The 24,743-nt window shown below is 42.7% G+C and overlaps 1 protein-coding gene across 1 annotated transcript in view; it reads right to left on the bottom strand.

The window, feature by feature from the left end:
* Window positions 1-24,743, bottom strand: part of KCNQ5 (potassium voltage-gated channel subfamily Q member 5) — a 536,412-nt gene that overhangs the window by 128,160 nt on the left and 383,509 nt on the right. The window contains exon 2 of the mRNA XM_084623334.1: window positions 24,028-24,118. Within this exon, the coding sequence (XP_084479460.1) occupies window positions 24,028-24,118 (91 nt within the window). The remainder of the gene's footprint in view (window positions 1-24,027; window positions 24,119-24,743) is intronic.

The raw sequence follows: 24,743 nt of genomic DNA, 5'->3' as shown, positions 1-24,743 counted from the left end.
CTCTTGTGCTTCCTACCAGCCTGCGGGGGCGTGGGTGGGGGAGAAGAGGGAAAAGGACAGTAAAGAATCTCTGGAGCTGCTCCCATCCCCAGGTCTGAGGTCAAGGAAGAAAAAGAACGTCTAGAGCTGCAGACAGAGCCGCGATGTGCTGGAAGGCAGGGGCAAATGTAGGGTTGGATGTATGCAGAATGACTGATTGGGGGTGGGGGGCTGCAAAAGATGTAGGGCTGAAGGATGCAGAATTACTTGGCATTTGTGTGTTTTGGGAGGAGCTGGATCACCATCAGACACTACAGGATACAATTTAAGTAACTTTATGCAAATGCGAAAAACATATCTAAATTTATGCAAGTTTAAAATCTATTTACTTCCCCCTCCCCGATTTTGGTTGGTATGGGACTACTATTTTTGTACTGCTCATGATTACGCCTGAAATCACCAAAATCTCCCTTTAATACTGGCAACATGCAGGTGGGAAGTGCTGATTTCTCCATCCATTATTTATCAGTTGTATTACTGCATATGGTGTGTCATCCTTAACTGTTTCACTTTCCAATTCATCCCATATTCCCAGTGACACAGCACATAATAGCTTTTATTATCTTTACATTTACTTATACTGCATGAAGAAGTGATCTGGAATATGTGAGAAATGCAACGGATGCTCTTATCAGTGCAATGTAATGATAAGATGATGTCCATCAGACCAAGATCATATCAGTAGATTCCAAGGCCAGAAGGGATCATTGTGATATCATAATTTCCTTCGTTCCAAAGTAATCTCAGTATCCTGGGAAGGACTCCTCCATGTCCTTTCCTTATGTAGTAAAAAATCAGTAGTTTATGTGTTTCAGCTTTGAAATTATGCCCACAGAGAAAATCATGGTGCTTTGTACAGCCATATATGCAAGTCTGAGCTTTCTTTTATTATTTGTTTACACATTTTTTTTGCTGCAGTCAGAGCACTGAAGTCATATAGTACAGGCATCAGAGTAACAGCCGTGTTAGTCTGTATTCGCAAAAAGAAAAGGAGTACTCTCCTGCTGGTGTCAAGAATTATAACATTCATAAACCAGTCGGAGAACACTTCAATCTCTCTGGTCACGCAATCACAGACATGAAGGTCGCTATCTTAAAACAAAAAAACTTCAAATCCAGACTCCAGCGAGAAACTGCTGAATTGGAATTCATTTGCAAATTGGATATTATTAATTTAGGCTTAAATAGAGACTGGGAGTGGCTAAGTCATTATGCAAGGTAGCCTATTTCCTCTTGTTTTTTCCTACCCCCCCCCCCAGATGTTCTGGTTTAACTTGGATTTAAACTTGGAGAGTGGTCAGTTTGGATGAGCTATTACCAGCAGGAGAGTGAGTTTGTGTGTGTATGGGGGTGGGGGGGATGTGAGAAAACCTGGATTTGTGCAGGAAATGGCCCAACTTGATTATCATGCACATTGTGTAAAGAGTTGTCACTTTGGATGGGCTATCACCAGCAGGAGAGTGAATTTGTGGGGGGGGGGGTGGAGGGTGAGAAAACCTGGATTTGTGCTGGAAATGGCCCAACCTGATGATCACTTTAGATAAGCTATTACCAGCAGGACAGTGGGGTGGGAGGAGGTATTGTTTCATATTCTCTGTGTATATATAAAGTCTGCTGCAGTTTCCACGGTATGCATCCGATGAAGTGAGCTGTAGCTCACGAAAGCTCATGCTCAAATAAATTGGTTCGTCTCTAAGGTGCCACAAGTACTCCTTTTCTTTTTTCATAGTACAGGCAGACAATCAGCCCTATGTGTCTGTAGCAATACAGCTCCCAACTCTCCTTTTGACGCATTTGTGGAGAGTCTGATCTCTTTTACTGTGTCCAAAAGAAACATGGCACTGATGGCTTGGCCAGTACATGCTTCAAATCCTTTAAATTTCTTTCATGCTCTGGCATCCACAGTCCATTCTGTATCTTTGTGAAGAAGTTTACTTAAGCTGATTGTTTGAGCTGCACAGATAGGCCTGAATCAACGGACACAACCCACCATGCTTGCAATCTCTTTTTCTTAATCTTTGGGTCTCAGCATGTTTGGAATTGACTGGATCTTAGAAATATCAGACATATTTACTTTGTGGTTAATTTCTCTCCTAGCTCAGTGATTTCATTTGTTTTGAAAATGACATTTGCCTTGTTCAGTTTTAAGTTTTTATTCTTCCAGTGCTCTCTGCAATCATTCCTCATGTATATTAGCAGTGCTGCCCTAGACCAGGGTTTCCCAACCTGTGGGTCAGGACCCAAAATTGGGTCACCAAAATGTTTCAAAGGGTTCCATGGCAGCTCCTGTGGCTCCTGTCCCACGGAGCTGACTGGGCTCGCCTCCCTGGTTCAGGCCCTGTAATTTCTGGGGCCCCAGTACCACTCAGATTTGGCCCAACTGTCATGATGATGGGAGTCCAAGTAGGCCAAATTTGAATGAGTGGCACTGCAATCTCATGAGCCAGGACACAATTCCACTCACACAAATTTGGTCCAGCCGGGGGTCGGGGCCAAACCTGAGTAGCTCTGCAATCCTGGAAGTTGCAGTGCCTGGAGCTGAAAGCCAAGCTCAGCCAAGCCCATAGCTCAGGAGCTGCAAGAGCCGCCACTATGAGGTGAGTGCTGGGCAGGACCAGACAACAAAACCATCCCAGACTATTTATTGGGTTATGACAGGCCATAAACATTTACATATGGGTCCTGAGCCCAAAATAGTTGAGAACCACTGCCCTAGACTATCATATTATTAATGTACATCTTGACCTCTGTGAGACTTTCTAGCATCTGGGAGTTGGGACACTGTCCAGTGAAATACTTCCGGTGCCAAACATATTCAGAAAGGCACTCTCAAAAAAGCAGTATTTGTCAAACAGTAAATTTACAGAGCAAGTATTGGAGCTCTCTCTATGCAAACTGCCAAAAACTGCTAATACATCTTGTTTGTTGAAGAATTTAGCTCCTGTAATCTCAAACACTTTTGTTACTTGTTGGCAAGAAGAAATGTTCCTTGGATATTTTTGTTCAACTCCTTGGGGTCAGTGAAAAATCTGACTGCCCCTTTTTTCCTCTACAATAACTAAGGAATGAACCCAGTCTATTGGGTCTTCTACTCTATGAATGATGCCATCTGCTGTCATGTTTTGCAGCCATCGTCTCTTTTTCAATGCTTACGGAATACTATGAGTAGGGCCCTACCAAATTCATGGTTCATTTTGGTCAATTTCATGGTCATAAGATTTTAAAAATTGTAAATTTCATGATTTCACTTTTAAATCTGAAATTTCAAGGTGTTTAATTGTAGGGGTCCTGACCCAAAAAGGAGTTGTTGGGGGTGGGGAGGGGTTGCAAGCCCATTGTGGTACTGCTACCCTTACTTCTGTGCTGCTGCTGGCGGTGGGGCTGCCTTCAGAGCTGGGCAGCTGGAGAGCGGCGGCTGCTGGCAGGGAGCACACCTCTGAATGCAAAGCCACCGCCAGCAGCAGCAGCAGTGCAGAAGTAAGGGAGGCAGGGTATGGTGTTGCCACCCTAACTTCTGTGCTGCTGGTGGTGGGATGCTTCCTTCAAGCTGGGTGTCTGGCCAGCAGCCACCGCTCTCCAGCTGCCCAGCTCTGAAGTCAGCGCAGAACTAAAGATGACAATACAGTGACCCCCCTAAAATAACTTTGTGACCCCCCTGCTTGCAACTCCCTTTTGGGTCGGGACCCCCAATTTGAGAAACCTTGGTCTCTCCTGTGAAATCTATATAGTCTAGGGTAAAAGTAAAGAAAAGACCAGATTTCACGGTCTGCGACGTATTTTTCATGGCCACGAATTTGGTAGGGCCCTAACTATGAGTGTCATGTAAAACAGACTTTGCATCCCCTACCCCCCAAATGTATATACATCCATGTCCTATGATCGTATTTTTATATAGATCAGCTCATTCATGTTTAGTTCAGGTCTGATACCATTATTCTGACACTCTATGGCATATACCCTGTCATAAATATAAAGGGAAGGGTAAACCCCTTTGAAATCCCTCCTGGCCAGGGGAAAGCTCCTCTCACCTGTAAAGGGTTAAGAAGCTAAAGGTAACCTCGCTGGCACCTGACCAAAATGACCAATGAGGAGACAAGATACTTTCAAAAGCTGGGAGGAGGGAGAGAAACAAAGGGTTTGTGGGTCTGTCTGTAGTCGTCTTGGCCGGGGACAGAACAGGAATGGAGTCTTAGAACTTTTAGTAAGTAATCTAGCTAGGTATGTGTTAGATTATGATTTCTTTAAATGGCTGAGAAAAGAATTGTGCTGAATAGAATAACTATTTCTGTCTGTGTATCTTTTTTGTAACTTAAGGTTTTGCCTAGAGGGGTTCTCTATGTTTTTGAATCTAATTACCCTGTAAGATATATACCATCCTGATTTTACAGGGGGGATTTCTTTATTTCTATTTACTTCTATTTTTTATTAAAAGTCTTCTTGTAAAACACTGAATGCTTTTTCATTGTTCTCAGATCCAAGGGTTTGGGTTTGTGGTCACCTATGCAAATTGGTGAGGCTTTTTATCCAACATTTCCCAGGAAAGGGGGGGTGCAAGTGTTGGGAGGATTGTTCATTGTTCTTAAGATCCAAGGGTCTGGGTCTGTAGTCACCTAGGCAAATTGGTGAGGCTTTTTACCAAACCTTGTCCAGGAAGTGGGGTGCAAGGTTTTGGGAAGTATTTTGGGGGGAAGGACGCGTCCAAACAGCTCTTCCCCAGTAACCAGTATTAGTTTGGTGGTGGTAGCGGCCTGTCCAAGGTGTAATATTTTGTACCTTGGGGAAGTTTTGACCTAAGCTGGTAAAGATAAGCTTAGGAGGTTTTTCATGCAGGTCCCCACATCTGTACCCTAGAGTTCAGAGTGGGAGAGGAACCTTGACATGGTGGCACAGTGGTGGGATTAACCTGAAATCATTTTGAGATCCAGTTGAGATTTTTTGAACTAGAAATACAGATTTTAAAAAGGAATTTTTAGGAAGTCCAGAAGGCAGCTTTGAAACTGAAAGCAGCTTGGTTTCTCTCTGCTTTGTGGCCAAGCAGAGACAAAAGGGGATTATCTTGTGAATTGCAGGTTTTCTTGCCTGGAGGCAGGGTACTTAACTCCTGCAGGGAAATTCACAGTCTTCCAACCCAGAGGTTTTTTTTTTTTTTTCTTTTCTTCCTAAAAGTAAATAGGGGGTGTGTGCTCTACCCATTTGCCTGGAGACAAAAGTGGCAGGGTTTTTTTAGGATTTTGATTTTTTTTTTTGTTTTACAAGGAGCACAGGTTTGAAAAGAAATTTTTTTTTTCTTTGGGCTGGGTAAGCAGTTTTCCAAGTAGTTGGAGGTTTTTTGCTTTAATTTGGGCCCAGAGCAGAGACAAGGGAATTGTCTTTTTCTGTAGGCTGACAATCACTATCAGAGAATAGGTATTCTATTCCAGCACAGCAAAATTTTACAGCCAAGTTTTGTTTGTTTATTTCTAAACCTCGGGTGTAAAGTTAGTTAAAAACAGAGAGGTTAGAATGGCCAAATCCTCAGCTCGACTACAGCTGGAATTAGCCAAATTTCAGGCTGAGGAAAAACAAAGGGAACATGAAAGACAGATAGAACTCATGCAGCTGAAGAAGGAACAAGAAAGGGGGGCAGAACAACACCAAGAGGCTGCCCACAAGAGGGAAATGGAGGCAAGGAAGCATGTGGAGGAGGAGAGGGAAAAAGAGAGGAAGCATGTGGAGGAGGAGAAGGAAAAAGAGAGGAAGCATGTGGAGGAGATGGAGAGGATAAAGGCCCAGCAGAATATACCAACAAACCCTAGCAATCCTTCTCCAGGTACCACTTCCCATCCCAGAAAGTTCCCCACCTACAAGGCAGGTGATGATACTGAGGCCTTCTTAGAAAACTTCGAAAGGGCCTGCCTTGGGTACAACATCTCTACTGACCAATACATGGTAGAGCTGAGGCCGCAGCTCAGTGGACCCTTAGCTGAGGTGGCAGCTGAAATGCCTAAAGAACATATGAACAAGTATGAACTGTTTAAATCCAAGGCGAGAGTCAGAATGGGGATAACACCCGAGCAGTCTCGTCGGAGGTTCAGAGCCCTAAGGTGGAAACCAGACATGTCATTTACCCGACATGCCTACCACATTGTAAAACATTGGGATGCCTGGATATCAGGAGCAAGTGTTGAATCTCCAGTAAATTTGCCCTTCCTAATGCAAATGGAACAATTCTTAGAGGGTGTTCCTGAGGAAATAGAAAGATACATCCTAGATGGGAAACCCAAAACTGTAATTGAGGCAGGAGAGATTGGAGCCAGATGGGTGGAGGTGGCAGAGAAGAAGAAAACTGGTCGCAGTTGGAGCGGAGACCAGAAGGGACCACCCCAGACCACACCCTATTACCGGGGGCCGCCCAAAGCCCCACCTACCTCCCAAAGAACCCTCCAGACCCCTTATCGTCCCACCACCCCGTTCTCCAGCAACCCTCCTCGCCCCAGTGACCCGTCAGCTGGACGATGTTTTAAGTGTAACGAGCTGGGGCATGTAACGGCCAACTGCCCCAAGAACCCCAACAGATTACAGTTCATTGCACCGGAATCACACCAGAGGTCCACAGGCCCAGATACCTCCCAGATACCCTTGGAGCGGAGGGAAACTGTGAGTGTGGGTGGGAAGAAGGTCACCGCGTGGAGGGACACCGGAGCACAAGTGTCAGCTATCCATGCTTCCTTAGTGGACCCCAATTTAATCAACCCAGAGATCCAAGTGACGATTCAACCCTTCAAGTCCAACTCTTTCAATTTGCCTACAGCCAAGTTGCCTGTCCAGTACAAGGGCTGGTCAGGAATGTGGACTTTTGCAGTCTATGATGATTATCCCATCCCCATGCTGTTGGGGGAAGACTTGGCCAATCATGTGAAGCAGGCCAAGAGGGTGGGAATGGTCACCCGCAACCAGGCTAAACAAGCCGTGAGGCCTAGCTCTGTTCCGGAAACTTCTATCAGGACCCAGTCAGAGGTGATGGACCTGGACCCCAGGCCAATGTCTGCAACAGCAGTAGTGGATCCAGTCCCAGAGACCCAGACGGAACCAGTCCCAGAACCGGAACCAGCTGAACAACCAACACCAGACCCCGTGTCAGCACTGAATCCAGTACTTGCAACCTCAACACCAGAGGGCCCCACCGAACCTGAACTGGCAGCAGCCGATAACCCTACACAAGAGGCTCAGCCGGAGCCTGAATCCCAACATAGTACACCAGCGGAGAGCGGTTCACAGTCAACAGAAACAGCTCCATCCCCTATATCGCTTCCAGAGGGACCAAGCCTAGGTCCACAATCCCATGAGGAACTGATGTCTCCAGCATCAAGGGAACAGTTCCAGACCGAACAAGAAGCAGATGAAAGCCTCCAGAGAGCTTGGACGGCGGCACGGAGCAACCCACCGCCTCTCAGCTCTTCTAATCGATCCAGGTTTGTTGTAGAAAGAGTACTTTTATACAAGGAAACTCTTTCTGGGGGACACCAGGAAGACTGGCATCCTCAGAGACAGTTGGTAGTTCCAACTAAATACCGGGCCAAGCTCTTGAGCTTAGCCCATGATCACCCTAGTGGCCATGCTGGGGTGAACAGGACCAAAGACCGTTTGGGGGGGTCATTCCACTGGGAGGGAATGGGCAAGGATGTTTCTACCTATGTCCAGTCTTGTGAGGTGTGCCAAAGAGTGGGAAAACCCCAAGACCAGGTCAAAGCTCCTCTCCAGCCACTCCCCATCATTGAAGTTCCATTTCAGCGAGTAGCTGTGGATATTCTGGGTCCTTTTCCGAAAAAGACACCCAGAGGAAAGCAGTACATACTGACTTTCATGGATTTTGCTACCCGATGGCCGGAAGCAGTAGCTCTAAGCAACACCAGGGCTAAAAGTGTGTGCCAGGCACTAGCAGACATTTTTGCCAGGGTAGGTTGGCCCTCCGACATCCTCACAGATGCAGGGACTAATTTCCTGGCAGGAACTATGAAAAACCTTTGGGAAGCTCATGGGGTAAATCACTTGGTTGCCACTCCTTACCATCATCAAACAAATGGCATGGTGGAGAAGTTTAATGGAACTTTGGGGGCCATGATACGTAAATTCGTAAATGAGCACTCCAATGATTGGGACCTAGTATTGCAGCAGTTGCTCTTTGCCTACAGAGCTGTACCACATCCCAGTTTAGGGTTTTCCCCATTTGAACTTGTATATGGCCGTGAGGTTAAGGGGCCATTGCAGTTGGTGAAGCAGCAATGGGAGGGATTTACACCTTCTCCAGGAACTAACATTCTGGACTTTGTAACCAACCTACAAAACACCCTCCGAACTTCTTTAGCCCTTGCTAGAGAAAACTTACAGGATGCTCAAAAAGAGCAAAAAGCCTGGTATGATAAACATGCCAGAGAGCGTTCCTTCAAAGTAGGAGACCAGGTCATGGTCTTAAAGGCGCTCCAGGCCCATAAAATGGAAGCATCGTGGGAAGGGCCATTCGTGGTCCAGGAGCGCCTGGGAGCTGTTAATTATCTCATAGCATTCCCCACCTCCAACCGAAAGCCTAAGGTGTATCATATTAATTCTCTAAAGCCCTTTTATTCCAGAGAATTAAAGGTTTGTCAGTTTACAGCCCAGGGAGGAGACGACGCTGAGTGGCCTGAAGGTGTCTACTACGAAGGGAAATGTGCTGGTGGTGTGGAAGAGGTGAACCTCTCCATGACCCTTGGGCGTATGCAGCGACAGCAGATCCAGGAGCTGTGCACTAGCTACGCGCCAACGTTCTCAGCCACCCCAGGACTGACTGAACGGGCATACCACTCCATTGACACAGGTAATGCTCACCCAATTAGGGTCCAACCTTACCGGGTGTCTCCTCAAGCTAAAACTGCTATAGAACGGGAGATCCAGGATATGTTACAGATGGGTGTAATCCGCCCCTCTGAAAGTGCATGGGCATCTCCAGTGGTTCTAGTTCCCAAACCCGATGGGGAAATACGTTTTTGCGTGGACTACCGTAAGCTAAATGCTGTAACTCGCCCAGACAACTATCCCATGCCATGCACAGATGAACTATTAGAGAAACTGGGAAGGGCCCAGTTCATCTCTACCTTGGACTTAACCAAGGGGTACTGGCAGGTACCGCTAGATGAATCTGCCAAGGAAAGGTCAGCCTTCATCACACATCTCGGGCTGTATGAATTTAATGTACTCCCTTTCGGGCTGCGAAATGCACCCGCCACTTTCCAAAGACTTGTAGATGGTCTCCTAGCGGGATTAGGAGAATATGCAGTCACCTACCTTGACGATGTGGCCATATTTTCGGATTCCTGGGCAGACCACCTGGAACATCTACAAAAAGTCCTTGAGCGCATAAGGGAGGCAGGACTAACTGTTAAGGCTAAGAAGTGTCAAATAGGCCTAAACAGAGTGACTTACCTTGGACACCAGGTGGGTCAAGGAACTATCAGCCCCCTACAGGCCAAAGTGGATGCTATCCAAAAGTGGCCTGTCCCAAAGTCAAAGAAACAGGTTCAATCCTTCTTAGGCTTGGCCGGTTATTACAGACGATTTGTACCGCACTGCAGCCAAATCGCTGCCCCACTGACAGACCTAACCAAAAAGAAACAGCCAAATGCTGTTCAGTGGACCGGAAAGTGTCAGAAGGCCTTTAACAAGCTTAAAGCGACACTCATGTCTGACCCTGTACTAAGGGCCCCAGACTTTGACAAACCGTTCCTAGTAACCACAGATGCATCCGAGCGTGGTGTGGGAGCAGTTTTAATGCAGAAAGGACCTGATCAAGAATTCCACCCTGTAGTGTTTCTCAGCAAAAAACTGTCTGAGAGGGAAAGCAACTGGTCAGTCACTGAAAAAGAATGTTATGCCATTGTCTACGCTCTGGAAAAGCTACGCCCATATGTTTGGGGACGGCGTTTCCACCTGCAAACCGACCATGCTGCACTAAAGTGGCTTCACACCGTCAAAGAAACTAACAGAAAACTTCTTCGGTGGAGTTTAGCTCTCCAAGATTTTGATTTCGACATCCAACACATCTCAGGAGCTTCTAACAAAGTGGCTGATGCACTCTCCCGTGAAAGTTTCCCAGAATCAACTGGTTAAAATCGTCCTTGAGATGTGGAAAATATTGTTAGTCTTTATGTACTTGGTAGTATATTTAGAGATGCATGTGTCTTATTAACTCTGTTTTCCTAGAGCTCCAGGAAGAAATCCCAGCCAGTGTTTCACCCTAGCTGAGATTTGGGGGGCGTGTCATAAATATAAAGGGAAGGGTAAACCCCTTTGAAATCCCTCCTGGCCAGGGGAAAGCTCCTCTCACCTGTAAAGGGTTAAGAAGCTAAAGGTAACCTCGCTGGCACCTGACCAAAATGACCAATGAGGAGACAAGATACTTTCAAAAGCTGGGAGGAGGGAGAGAAACAAAGGGTTTGTGGGTCTGTCTGTAGTCGTCTTGGCCGGGGACAGAACAGGAATGGAGTCTTAGAACTTTTAGTAAGTAATCTAGCTAGGTATGTGTTAGATTATGATTTCTTTAAATGGCTGAGAAAAGAATTGTGCTGAATAGAATAACTATTTCTGTCTGTGTATCTTTTTTGTAACTTAAGGTTTTGCCTAGAGGGGTTCTCTATGTTTTTGAATCTAATTACCCTGTAAGATATATACCATCCTGATTTTACAGGGGGGATTTCTTTATTTCTATTTACTTCTATTTTTTATTAAAAGTCTTCTTGTAAAACACTGAATGCTTTTTCATTGTTCTCAGATCCAAGGGTTTGGGTTTGTGGTCACCTATGCAAATTGGTGAGGCTTTTTATCCAACATTTCCCAGGAAAGGGGGGGTGCAAGTGTTGGGAGGATTGTTCATTGTTCTTAAGATCCAAGGGTCTGGGTCTGTAGTCACCTAGGCAAATTGGTGAGGCTTTTTACCAAACCTTGTCCAGGAAGTGGGGTGCAAGGTTTTGGGAAGTATTTTGGGGGGAAGGACGCGTCCAAACAGCTCTTCCCCAGTAACCAGTATTAGTTTGGTGGTGGTAGCGGCCTGTCCAAGGTGTAATATTTTGTACCTTGGGGAAGTTTTGACCTAAGCTGGTAAAGATAAGCTTAGGAGGTTTTTCATGCAGGTTCCCACATCTGTACCCTAGAGTTCAGAGTGGGGGAGGAACCTTGACATACCCTTTTAATAAGGTCAGGTATTTTGTGTGTGATTTGTGTCCCTCAATGTGCTGTATCATAACTTCTTGGTTGGCTTTTTTACCTCTGCACCTGAGTACCAGTTCACATTTTCTCTCAAGACTGGAATTTATTTCTCACGACATGATTTTAGTCAGATCCACTGATCTTTATAATCTCTGTGGATTGCTGTATTTCAGACATTTATGGCCTTGTCTATTTTGTAAGACACATATAGTTCATTTATGTATATTTTTATTAGCCATTCTTTTGGATTTACAGCTTATTTTTATTGATTTTGCTGCATTCTGTCTGTAACAACCTGTGTGTTTTCATGGTTTGTCTGTATATCTTTGCTATGTGGCTGGGCTTATTTTCATTTCTGCATGTTGGCCGGATGCTGGACTTTTTCTGTGCTCATACTAAACTTTCAAATAACTTATGTTGTGCCTTATTTGGCATGTTTTTGCTATTTTATTTTCTGTAGTCTTTTTTCTCACTGGCCAGGGGTCTGGAAGCTCTGGGTATATGGATATGGAAGCTCTGGGTCCTTGACCCTGGGACAGTCCTCATCTTGGGGCTGCTTCAGAGCTGCCGAGTGAAATTGACATTCTTGTCAGTCTCACAAGAATGTCAATTTCACCCAGCAGCTGCCAGTTCTGGGGAGCAAATTTTCTTTCAGAAACACAATGCTGGTGTGTGTTGGTGTTTCTGAAATGAAGGTTTTTTTCAGAATCCCTGGTTCATGAGAAAATTTGGATTTGTTCCAAATTGGAATGAACCCAAATTTCAGAGTGTTTGTGAGAAATGTCTGTATTTTGAAATTTGGGTTCATTCTGATTTGGAACAAACCCAAAATTTTTTACAAAGTAGAAATCCTGAGTTTTGGCCAGCTTTACTTAAAAGGGATTTTTTTTTCAATTGTTAGTTTTAAAAGGTAACACCCTCTTGTCCTCCAAGGGAATATTTATATCCAAGTTAGAACCCTTATATTTCCACCTCTACCACCTGATTCTGTCCCTTTCCATTACCAGCTTAAATCCTCATATTATGGCCACCATCCGCCTGGACAAAGAAGGATAAGTCTCCCCTCAAAACCACTCCTTGAATGGCTAGAACATTTTCTGTTGCGTAACACGTGACAATCCCTTCATTCTCACGGACATGCATCTTGCCCACATAGCACTCCTACTCCTTCCTGATCTGGGAAGAAAGTGATTAAGAGTGTGACCAAGAACAGTATTCAGGACTCCAACAAGTCTGATTACTTTTTACTTTGTGTGTGAATAACACCTCCAAGTCCAAGTCCATACTGTGTTCTGTTTCTATCATCTATTTATTGTCAAATGATTGATTCCAACAGTACAAATGATGTCACCTGGCTTATCTTGGACTTGGTGGTGTTACGTTTATTTAAGAAAAAACAGAGATTCCACTAGAAACAAGCAAGAGTGATGGAAACAAATGGTTACAATACAAAATAAAATCATAAAACGTAACTAGGGCCTACACTTATTGATAGTTACCAATAAAGTAGGTCCCCCACTTCCACACCAAAGTTCAGCCTGTTGTAGAGCTGGCTGGCTTCACAGGAGGCTGGATCCAATCTTTTATGAAACACTCCTACCCAGCAAGATGTCTCCTCAGTGAAATGGATGCAGAGTGTCTTTCTCCACCCTGTGATAAACTGAATTAGGGAGGGGCAACAGATCCCTCCCACTTGAATGGCCCATCACTGAGACATATGATTCCCTGGTGACCAATTTCTACTCCAAGACCATAAGGCATAGTTTTCAACATAGTTACATAATTCCTTAAATATTACCTGTACACATCTTGCGATGATTCTGAGTAGGACTCCGTGTCTGTCAAAGAGGTCGCGGAAGTCACAGATTCCGTGACTTTCCACGACCTCTGTGACTTGTACAGTGGCCAGTGTGATGATGCCAGGGCCACCCAAGCTGCTCAGGTGGTCCCGGGGACCGCCCGAGCAGTGGCCAATGCGGCTGACCCTGGGGACAGCCTGAGCAGCTGCTGTTCGGTTGTCCCCAGCAGCTGGTGCCACCAGCCTTGGGACACGGTCCCCACCCTAAGCTGCAGGCCTCCCAGGGCATGGCCATCCCCTGTCAACAGCTGCCCCGCTGGCTCCCCCTAGCAGTACTGCTCTCCCCTAAGATCTAGTCAGGGGTATTTATGGTATAAGTCATGGACAGGTCATGGGCCATGAATTTTTGCTTAGTGTCCATAATTTTACTAAAAATACCCGTGACTAAATCTTTGCCTTAATTATGAGTATTGATAAGTTACAAGCTTTCAGTAGAGACCTCACAAGCTACCCTTTATGGAAAATATCATGAATGCAGCGTATTAAGTGTGGTGAGTTTGTCAGGACTGAGACAGCAGTTACTTGTAAAGAACAGTCAGACCCCTTTGCCAACTGACAGCAATGATGTTGCACCATCAACCTCCCCTTTTTTCTATATTTCGATTTATTTAATTATTCTTATTATTTATTAATTGCTGATTTTGCATCCCTTGTTATCCAAGTTGATAGTTTTTTTTCTCAAAGCAGCCTTTTTGTCATGACTAAGGAACTGTGGCTTTTGGTGCATCTATTAGAGTGTCCTGAGGAAACTCCAAATTTTCATTTACACTTCTCTGTTTATTTTTCTCCTACTCTACATTGCGTCTAATTATTTTTAGTTTGGGGAAATCGGCCCTTTTAAGTCTGTATATTAATAATGGGGCCTGTATTCTATTTGCATACGATGGCTGTAATGAAGTCAGGATTAAAGCTGGTCGAAAATTTTCTGATGGAACATTTTTTTTGTGTTGGAAATGCTAATTCGCTGAAATCTAAACATTTCATAAGAGTGTGATGATTTCCTCAATATTTTTGACAAAAAGTTATCAAAATGCTTGTCAAGGTTCCTCCCCCACTCTGAACTCTAGGGTACAGATGTGGGGACCTGCATGAAAAACCTCCTAAGCTTATCTTTACCAGCTTAGGTCAAAACTTCCCCAAGGTACAAAATATTCCCCCCGTTGTACTTGGACTGGCCGCTACCACCACCAAACTAATACTGGTTACTGGGGAAGAGCTGTTTGGACGCGTCCTTCCCCCCAAAATACTTCCCAAAACCTTGCACCCCACTTCCTGGACAAGGTTTGGTAAAAAGCCTCACCAATTTGCCTAGGTGACTACAGACCCAGACCCTTGGATCTTGAACAATGAACAATCCTCCCAACACTTGCACCCCCCCTTTCCTGGGAAATGTTGGATAAAAAGCCTCACCAATTTGCATAGGTGACCACAGACCCAAACCCTTGGATCTGAGAACAATGAAAAAGCATTCAGTTTCTTACAAGAAGACTTTTAATAAAAATAGAAGTAAATAGAAATGAAGAAATCCCCCCTGTAAAATCAGGATGGTAGATATCTTACAGGGTAATTAGATTCAAAAACATAGAGAACCCCTCTAGGCAAAACCTTAAGTTACAAAAAAGATACACAGACAGAAATAGTTATTCTAGTCAGCACAATTCTTTTCTCAGCCATTTAAAGAAATCATAATCTAACACATACCTAGCTAGATTACTTACTAAAAGTTCTAAGACTCCATTCCTGGTCTATCCCTGACAAAGACAGACTATAGACAGACCCAGACCCTTTGTTTCTCTCCCGCCTCCCAGCTTTTGAAAGTATCTTGTCTCCTCATTGGTCATTTTGGTCAGGTGCCAGCGAGGTTACCTTTAGCTTCTTAACCCTTTACAGGTGAGAGGAGCTTTCCCTTGGCCAGGAGGGATTTCAAAGGGGTTTACCCTTCCCTTTATATTTATGACAATGCTTCATTTCAATAATGTTGAAGTATTTTATTTTGGCTAGCATATTATAAAGTTAAATGCAGTGCTCCAACCTTATCAGAACAAATCATTTTGATATTTTGATATTTCTAAAACATTTTTTCAGAAATGTTGTTTTGCAGGTAACTTTGAATCTTCAACTTTTCACTCTAATTTGTGACAAAAGCAAATATTGGAATCTGTGTTGTGCACGAAATTGTGAATTTCAACCAGTTTAAGTCATCCTTGTTTATATACAGACGACTAATTTTTAGTCCAGGGATCAATTTCATCTTTATGTGTGAGAAACAGGTTTAATATTTAATTACCCTATGTTCTGTACAATACCTTTTCTGTTAGAAAGTCCAAAGACATTTTACTAGTGGCAACATGTGATCTCAAATGTATGTTCCGCAGGATGAAGACTTCCATGATAATTATAGATACTAACAGAGCCACTTGTCCTGATCTCTAGGCAGATTTGGTGGCCTGTAACAGACCCCATCTTGTGTTTTATCAATTAGCACATTGATCTATAACCATTCAAGATCTGTTGCTTCTGAGCTGGCAATAAATCTAAAACAGGTAATGGTATCTTTCATATGTAATACCATCCTTCTCCCCTTTTGCCCACTCTTCCATCTTAAATAGTTTGTAGTCAGTGCTTCTACTATTACGTAATCAATGCTCATCCTCTTTGTACTTTCCCATGATGGACAAACAACCTCTACTAGCCTCTAATAGTATAAGCCACAATATCAGAAGCATTTACTTGGCTTTCCTTTAGGACTGACATAAGTGCCCTTGGTCTAAGAAGAAGGTGGCCTCAAACACAACCTGTATATGCCAGCTTCCCTTTCATCTCTCGTGGAGCTATTTCTGCCCGGAGAATTTGTGTCTAGGACACAAAATCATTTTCTTAGGCCTCAAACTTACAAACACATAAGCACATGTGTATCCCCACTAAAATCAATGGGACTACTCACATTTGCAAAGTTATACACATACGTAAGTCTTTGCAGGAATGGTGTCTTAATTTGGGACTCTAATTCTAACATTGTATGATGTATAAATACATCTAATTTGTGGTAAATGCAAAATACAGACACTACTAGAAACAGATTCAAATTAATTTCTTATACAGATCCACCTGGAAAAAACAGATGGATATCACTGTAAGGTAAGGTATGACAAACAATGCAAAAGACAGGCCTAAGCTAGCATTTCTTGTACTGGTTTCAGAGTAACAGCCGTGTTAGTCTGTATTCGCAAAAAGAAAAGGAGTACTTGTGGCACCTTAGAGACTAACCAATTTATTTGAGCATGAGCTTTCGTGAGCTACAGCTCACGGCATGCATCCGATGAAGTGAGCTGTAGCTCACGAAAGCTCATGCTCAAATAAATTGGTTAGTCTCTAAGGTGCCACAAGTACTCCTTTTCTTATTTCTTGTACTGTAACTCTGAACTAAATTGATAGGAATTTTAAATGTGGAAGGAATACAGGAGAAGGCTTGTGATGTGCTATATATAAAAATCTTCGAAATATCCTAATAAAAAGTGTTAGTAAAAACAAACTTGGAAAAATTACCTACATTCCTCTTTAATAGATGCACTATTTCTGGACATAATTTCAGCCTTGCTAAAGTCAGAAGACTTTTCTATCTCACTAATGAGCATTATCAGGCTCTCTGCTGAGGGCAAGCTAAGTAAAGTAATTTCAGGATAGTGCAAGAGCCCAAACACAAGACTCCTGGCTCTTCTGCCCATCTTTATCTTTGCCCTGTGGAATGATGCTTGTCTTTGTGAACATGTAAGAATGGGGAATTTTTTCTAGCCTTATGTGTAACATTTGACCTTCATTTAAAACTTCCAGTACACAAGTTATTATTGTAGAAGGAACACTGAGGAGGGATTATGACTCCAGCTCACAATTCTTCTCCTCCTCAGCTCTTACTTTGGTGGAGTAAATCACTTACTGTAGTTCTGAAGGGTAGGTAACTTCTCCATTTGTGCCTAGCGCATTCCAGTTACAGGAGTGTAATAGGGGTTGAGCCCTGGCTCTCTGCTGTGAAGGACTGTGGGTCTCAAGCCATGTCCCCTGGTCTCCAGGCAGTCTTCAAAGAGAAGTTACCAGCTCGCTGGCAGCAGCAGAGAGTTTTAGCTATTTCACCCTAGCTCACCAGAGGCACCACCCACTATTGGAGGAGATATCTGGCCCCCGTGATTGGTTCAAACTCACCATTTAAGCCAGAAGGAGCCACAGGAAGTTGTATGAGTAACTAGTTAATATCCTGGGCTGGTTACTACATTGGACCCTGACTTTCCACCCAAATCCTGAGCCCTGCCTTCCTGCCTTGTTCCAAACCTCTGTCTTGTTCCTAGTTCCTGCCCATCTGCCTTGCTCCAGATCCCTGCATCTGTACCCACACCCGTGGCTACTGACTCTGGCTTAGACCAGACTCTGTCTCTGGCTTTGAACCCTAGCTCTGGTTCCTGGTTTCCAACTCCTGCTCTGACCACCACTGCCCTGACCACTAAGTTTGACTGCCTACGTCACAATACACAACTGCTTCCTTTTGCACACTGGCTCTCAGGGGGGGCAGGGGAAGAGGGGGGCTGTGAAAGTGCAGAAGCTACATTCTACAGGGGACTAACAGCTGTGATCTATGTAGCAGTACTGCGCCCATGCAGGGAGGCAGGATGAGGCCCTGGCATGGCCACATTAGGGCTAGAGATGATTTTGCCTTATATAACAACAACAACAAAAGAATCAAACAATATGTACATATAGAATGAAAACACTAATACACAATGACTTATTTTATCATGCAAAGGAAACGTAATGGGAGCTAAGAGTTTAATATTCAGATTAAATATCACATTATGGTTTAATAATGGTTGGTGTATTAGCTATATACCACAGGTCACAGAAAGAAGATAAGTGCAAGTAATGAATTCTATACTACAGCTTGTTATAAATGCTATTTCATCCAGAGGTGCACTGAGTGCAGTGGTCCTATATATATTTTTGTGCGTAGACACAGATTTACAATTTTTGCAACATTATTTTTCACTAAAACGTCTAAAATTATTTTTGTTGCTCTGATTGCTCAGTCCCTTTCGTTGATATGAATGGGGCTACTCTTGTAGGAAGGTGCTAATGAAAGTGAATAAGTAGAGCTGAGTGCAAATTGGAATATCCATTGCATGAGAAATTTTGATATTTCAACATTTGTTTTTGTCCAGAATTGGGATAAGAGTTGAAATATTAAAATTTTTGGCAGAATGAAACGTTCTAAAATTTCGATGTAGAAGTTATTAAACATTTCATTTTGACATTTTCAATCAAAACATTTTGATATTCTGGAATAGAAATATTTCATTTTGGTTTGTTGAACTAACCCAAAACATTTGGTTTCAAGTAAGTTCAACATTAAATTGCATTTCCTGATAATGCACATTGTCTCATAGGTAGTTGTAGTTCAGATGCCTGATGCCCCCATTGTCCCCTAGGGATTGGTCTCCCTGGCTGTACTATATCTCCCAGGATGCCCCCACAGCTTTGTGACTTCCATGATGCACCACACTGCTCAATTAGAGGGGAGACTGCATTGTATCATGGGAGATGTAGTCCAGCTGTAGAGTAGAAACTTCATTTTCAGCTGAAAAGTCATTCACAGAGAAAATCAACCACTAGCTCTACAAATACCAGTGACAAATCTTGCTGTGTGTTGTAAGATTTCTTAAAATATATAGAGTTTGGTCATGAGAGAAAACAGTTCTCTGTGCCAGATTTATTTTCTTGGCTAGCTTCCCCAAAAGGTTTGACTTTTGCCTTCCCATGCTCAGTTTTGCTTCTTCAACTTGTTGGGGACACTGGGGCATGGCCACTAGGTAACTCGAGGGGATGGAAGACCACGAGTGTCGATGAAGCCCCCTTGCACTAGGCCCAGGTGTCCTTGGCCTCCCCTCCCGCCTGGAGGCACTCGCAGCAGCTCTGCGTACTAGGCCCAAGTGTCTTCGGCCCCCCTGCCTGGAGGCACACACAGCAGTTATGCTGAGAATCTGCAACAATATGCTGCAGAGTCAGACTGCCTGAAACTAAACAAGGCCAAACAGGGCAGATATGGAAGAACAATGCTGAATAAAGCAGCTTTATGTATAGTTTAACAAATGATACAGAGAAGCAGGGAACTAGCTGGGAACTGGATTGGCTGGCTATATGGATACTTGGGGCAGCTTGCTATTGGATAAGTATGCTGGGAAAAAGGATGTATAAAAGCCTGTGTAACTTCCTGCTCTGTGTACAGGATTTGAGATTCAAATCTCCCTGTACCTATTTGAAGCTTCGAATAAACTTTTCTGCTTCTCCACCCCGTTGTGATTATTGGGTGTAGCACACCGGGTAACGAACCAACTCAAGCTGTTGTTCAGCCTCTCGGCACTGGGTGCCGGCAACAAACTTTTACTATTTGATACAGTGCCAGTAGTTGTTGTGCATGTAGAAGACGAGTAATACGCCAAGGATTATTTTCCTGCTGTGTTGGTTGGATTCTTAAATTGCCTGTGGCTTTTTTAATGTTGGAGGAGAATTTATTCTACTGTCTGTGTAGAATACATCAGTAGTCAGATCCAAGTGCCATAAACTGTGTGCAGAGAGATTAAAGGATGATTGTGATAAGGAGGTATAAGGAGATGTCTGATGCTTTCTTTTCCTTTGTTTAGGCTTATTATTTCCAGAAAGTGAAGTAAATAAGAGCTGTTTGGGGAGACTTGTGTACTTTAGATTTTCAATTCTCTTGAAAAATTTTTGAAGCTTGATGTCAATGGAGATGTTTTAAATCTTCAACCCATCCAACCCAGCTGCTGTTTTCAGGAGTCCCAAGTTAAAAGAGAAAGAGAGAGAGAGAGAGTGTAAATGTATATAGCAATGTTTTTCTTGCTATTTCTTGTCTGTGACAGATGTCAACTTGCTCCTACCTCTGCCTAGCAGATAGTCATACCATCCCAGCCATGTAGGAGGAGTGGGAAAGAAGACAAGTCCCTCAGCATCTCTGGCCCTTGTAGTGAGGAGGTGGAGACTAGGGGCTTCTCTACTTCACCAAGTTTTGTTGACAAAACTTATGTCAACATCCCAAAGTCGACAAAACAAAAATCGCCAAAGGGTGTTCATGCTTGCTCCCTCGGTCGATAGATCATGCCCACATTGGGGACACCCTCATCGACAGGGTGACCAATGCACCATGGGTATATATCCCACAGTGCAGTGTTGTGGGAAGGAAGAGCTGATCGCTGCACATCTTGGGATTCTCTCCCAGTTCTCCCACAGCTCCCTCAGAGGCCAAGAGCAGCATCATGAGTAGCTCTGCGAGATGTCCATGCTGAGGAATGGCATAGCAGTGTGTCCCAGTCTGCCTGCTGCTATGCCATTCCTCAGCCTGCAGGGCAGGACAGGAGCATTCCAATGATTTGCTCTTTTTTTGTTCCCCAAACGGAGCAGCACACATATACTTCCCGGAGCTTTGAAAGAGGAGGGGCATATACCTGCAGGGCATCAGAGATCAAAACACTGAGCAGAGCAATCAGGGAAGGCATTGTGGGATACTGGCGGAAGCCAGTTCTGTCGACAAAACAATCAGCAGTGTCTACACTGGCTCTTTGTTGACAAGAAAGGGAGGGAAAAAAAGACAAAAGTCTTTCGTAGGGGTGGAAGTGTTTTGTCACCAAAACTGGGCATTTTTCGTGACAAAAGCCCCATTGTAGTGTGTATGCTCTTGCTGTTTTGTCGCCAAAAGGCAGTTTTTGGCGACAAAACTTGCCAGTGTAGAAAAGATTACCTACATTTACCTCTTCTCTTTCACCTTGCTAGTAGCAGCTAAAATAAGTAAAACAAACAAAACAAAACAAAAAAACAGGTACCAGTGCAAGGCAGAATATGGCAAAAACCACAGATATGAGTGTGAGGAACATTATTGTTTTTGTTTTATGGTAGCAAATTAGGGTGGCTCTTCAATACCATCTGGAATAAGTCCATGAAGCAGTTTGTTCATGCAGTTCCAGCAGGCAGCTCCACAGAGTGTTGTACTTTACTTCATTAGAAAAGAAATATGGGATGGTGTATCTCTTCAGTACGAAAGAAACAGTTCTTTGATATTTAATATAACTGTCTGTGGTAAGTTGTGTAAGCGGAACATTTGCAAGAACTTTGTGAATCATTACAAGTAAAGGGGCTGTGAGAATTGGTGGCACTCAACACCACAATCAGTGTGTTTACGTAGTCAAAATGATTGCTGAAACATTAGTGTTGAATTGTAGTATTATTATGTCGTTGCAAATCTGCATTGCTAGACTTGCTACCTTTAACTAATGAGTCAGCAAATGAAGGAAAGAACATGTGGTCCAGCAAACAGGAATGAACTAGTTTAAGTTTCAGTTTGCTCCTGGACCTTATACTTTCTCCATTAGAGAGCCACAGCAGGAACTGTAAAAATTTCTCATCTCAGGACCTATTCTTGCTAACAGGTTCTACAAACACATAGGGATAGTCTATAGAAATGTTGGATCAGACGACTACAACTAGTATTAATGCCTCACAGATTAGCCATCCACTTCTATTAAGCTCATCACTCTAATATACAGATGTCCTAATTTCTACATTCTGAATTGTTCAGGATCATACGAGAGACAGAGAGACTTGGTTAGACTCTAAAATCCAAAACGATAGGAGGGGTTGCAGGATTGGACAGTTACACAGTAGTCCAAATCAGTGAAGCTATAATGATTTACATCATTGAGGATCTGGCCTTATTGCTTAAATCTTATGAGCAGATCTCACTGCACCTGAACAGATCGCTGAGAGTAAATGTAGGACCCCAGAAAGGTGTTCTACAGTAACATTTCAGGGTGAACTCATTGCAAACAGAGACTGTTTTAAGAGTAGTTGAATAATTACATTAACAACATCAATTATAGGATGTCAAAACAAACTCATTACAATGGTGTTGCTCAAATCAGTAAATAAGGGAACAGGATCTGAATGCTATCATTATTAACTGATTTTTGAGGGTATCTGAAATCACTAAAGTAACTGCACTGGAAATTACCATGCATCAATTAGCCAGCCCACTCCTTAACTACTTAAGAATTGTTATGATGAGAATCAGTAATGGCACATACAGTGACTGCATCAAAAAGTCGACATTTGTCAACAGTTGCCATGCAGCGGAGCCTACCCAACATGCCGCAATATGTCCGTGTCCTTGGAATACAAAATAACCATCAATAACTGTGATGTCTGGTGACTTTTTAAATTAACACCAGTGTACCCCCACTGGCTATCATTGACCCAGCAAGAAGGGTTTAGAGGCCAGAAGGGAACATTGTGACAATCTAGTTTGCCTCCTGTATAACACAGGCCATAGAACTTTCTCAAAATGATGCTTGTTTAAGACAGGATATTTTTCTAAAAGATATGGTCTGTCTTGATTTAAAAATTGCCAGTAATGAAGAATCTACCACAACCCTTGATAAGTTGTTCCAATAGTTAATTACCCTCACTGTGAAAAATGTGCGCCTTATTTCCAGTCTGAATTTGTCTAGCATCTGCTTCCAACCACTAAATCTTGTTATATGTTTAACTGCTAGTTTGAAGAGCACTTTATGAATTATATGCTCCCCTGTAGGTTCTCACAGACTGTGATCAAGTCATCCCCTTAACCCTCTCTTTGTTAAGTGAAATAGATTTTGCTCTGTGTGTCTGTTTTCTAATCCTTTCATCATTCTTGTGGCTCTTCTCTGAACCCTCTCCAGTTTTATCAATATTCTTCTTGAACTGTGGACACCAGAACTGAACCCAACATTCCAGCAGCGGTCAAACTAGTGCCAAATACAGAGATAAAATAACCTCTCTACTTTTACAACAGGGTCACCTGTTTATGCATCCAATACACATATTAGACCTTTTGGCCATAGCATTGCACTGGGAGCCCAAGTTCAGCTGATTATCCACCATCACCCCCAAATCTTTTTCAAAATCATTGCTTTCCAGGAGAGAATCTCCCACCTTGTAAATGACAGGTTTCAGAGTAACAGCTGTGTTAATCTGTATTCGCAAAAAGAAAAGGAGTACTTGTGGCACCTTAGAGACTAACCAATTTATTTGAGCATAAGCTTTCGTGAGCTACATCCGATAAAGTGAGCTGTAGCTCACGAAAGCTTATGCTCAAATAAATTGGTTAGTCTCTAAGGTGCCACAAGTACTCCTTTTCTTTTCACCTTGTAAATGTGGCCTACAATCTTTGTCTGTAGATGTATAACTTTACATTTGGACATATTAAAACATTATTTGCTTGCACCAGTTTACCAATCATAATAACGTTAAGCAGTTTTCTAGATTAAATTCACTATACTTAAATCACAAGCTAAAGGAAACAAGAGGAAAATATAGTAGAAAAGCACTTAACGAGAAAATCATGAAGCTACTCTACCCTACCCTATCCTACCATAAAAAATCAGTATTTACCAACAGTTAACACATTGGTTAACACACTGGTATCTAAAGTACCAAAATTATTTCCTGTTTAAGTATAAAGAAAGATTGTAGTAGCTCACTATCTCTTGTCACATACTGACTTTCAGTGACAAGAGCAGTATCAAAGGTCTTTCATGCTTTATCAGCCAAGCTGCAGAAGAACTATTAGTGAAGTATGGCACGTCTCAAGAGCAGAAAAAAGATACAATCAAGTGTTTGTTAACACTTCCTTATGTAGAATAAGTCCCAAGGGAAACAGTGATTCTGTCAGGTTTTTGTTTATGATGGGCCTATTTTGATTCTTTCACCTTGTTGATGAAAAAAAAATTTAAAGCATAAATTACCTATCTCTGTCTAAAGTGAGATAGAGTTTAACATACTTAATGTGGCTGTGAAATTGTCTTGTATTCATAAATTAGACTTACCAGAATGAAGAGGCAACGAGAGGAAAGTTTTGCATGCTCAGGAATGGTAGAAAACACTGACAAAATCAAGCAACCAAATACAAGAAGAAAACTGAAAAAGAAAAGAATATTAAAGAATTAAGAACAGTGAATAAATATGTCCATCAATTCTGCATTTCACAAATAGGAGCATTTAATAAAATGGCACTATATTGTGTTAAGTAACAAAGGAATTTTGGTAGAATTATATACAGTATTTATACATTTACAAGTTTCTAAACAGAAATATAAATAAAGGGTAATAGAATTAAAGGAAATAACACAAGAATCTTTCTCCATGAGATGCATGAACTACCTCTTGGTGCTCCAATCTGGGAAATATATCCATTCTAAACTAGTGTCTAATGCTGGGTGATATTTTTTTGAACAAAATGTTTTTTAATGGGAAACCCCCCCACAGATTTGGGTTGCTCAAAATATTTTTAAAATGTGGGTTGAATTTGCCAAATTGTTCTGGTCGAAAAAAGTAATTCTGAAAAAGTCAAACATTTTGTTTCACCATTTTTGAACCTGAATATTTCCACTTTGATTCCAAATGAGTTTTTGTTTCAAATTTTTCTTCCATTTTATTTTTATTTTTTGTAAGGTGAAAAAACCACTCCCAAAAGAAACCAAACGTTTTGTTTGTTTGACCAAAACATTTTTTTCCAGTTCAGCCACTGTCTCAAAAAAAAAAA

The sequence above is a fragment of the Lepidochelys olivacea genome, assembly GCF_965140295.1.
Source record: "Lepidochelys olivacea isolate rLepOli2 genome assembly, chromosome: 3".
NCBI classification, from domain to species: domain Eukaryota; kingdom Metazoa; phylum Chordata; order Testudines; family Cheloniidae; genus Lepidochelys; species Lepidochelys olivacea.
Note: the sequence above shows the minus strand (reverse complement) of the source record. Positions and strands in the feature narration are given on the sequence as shown.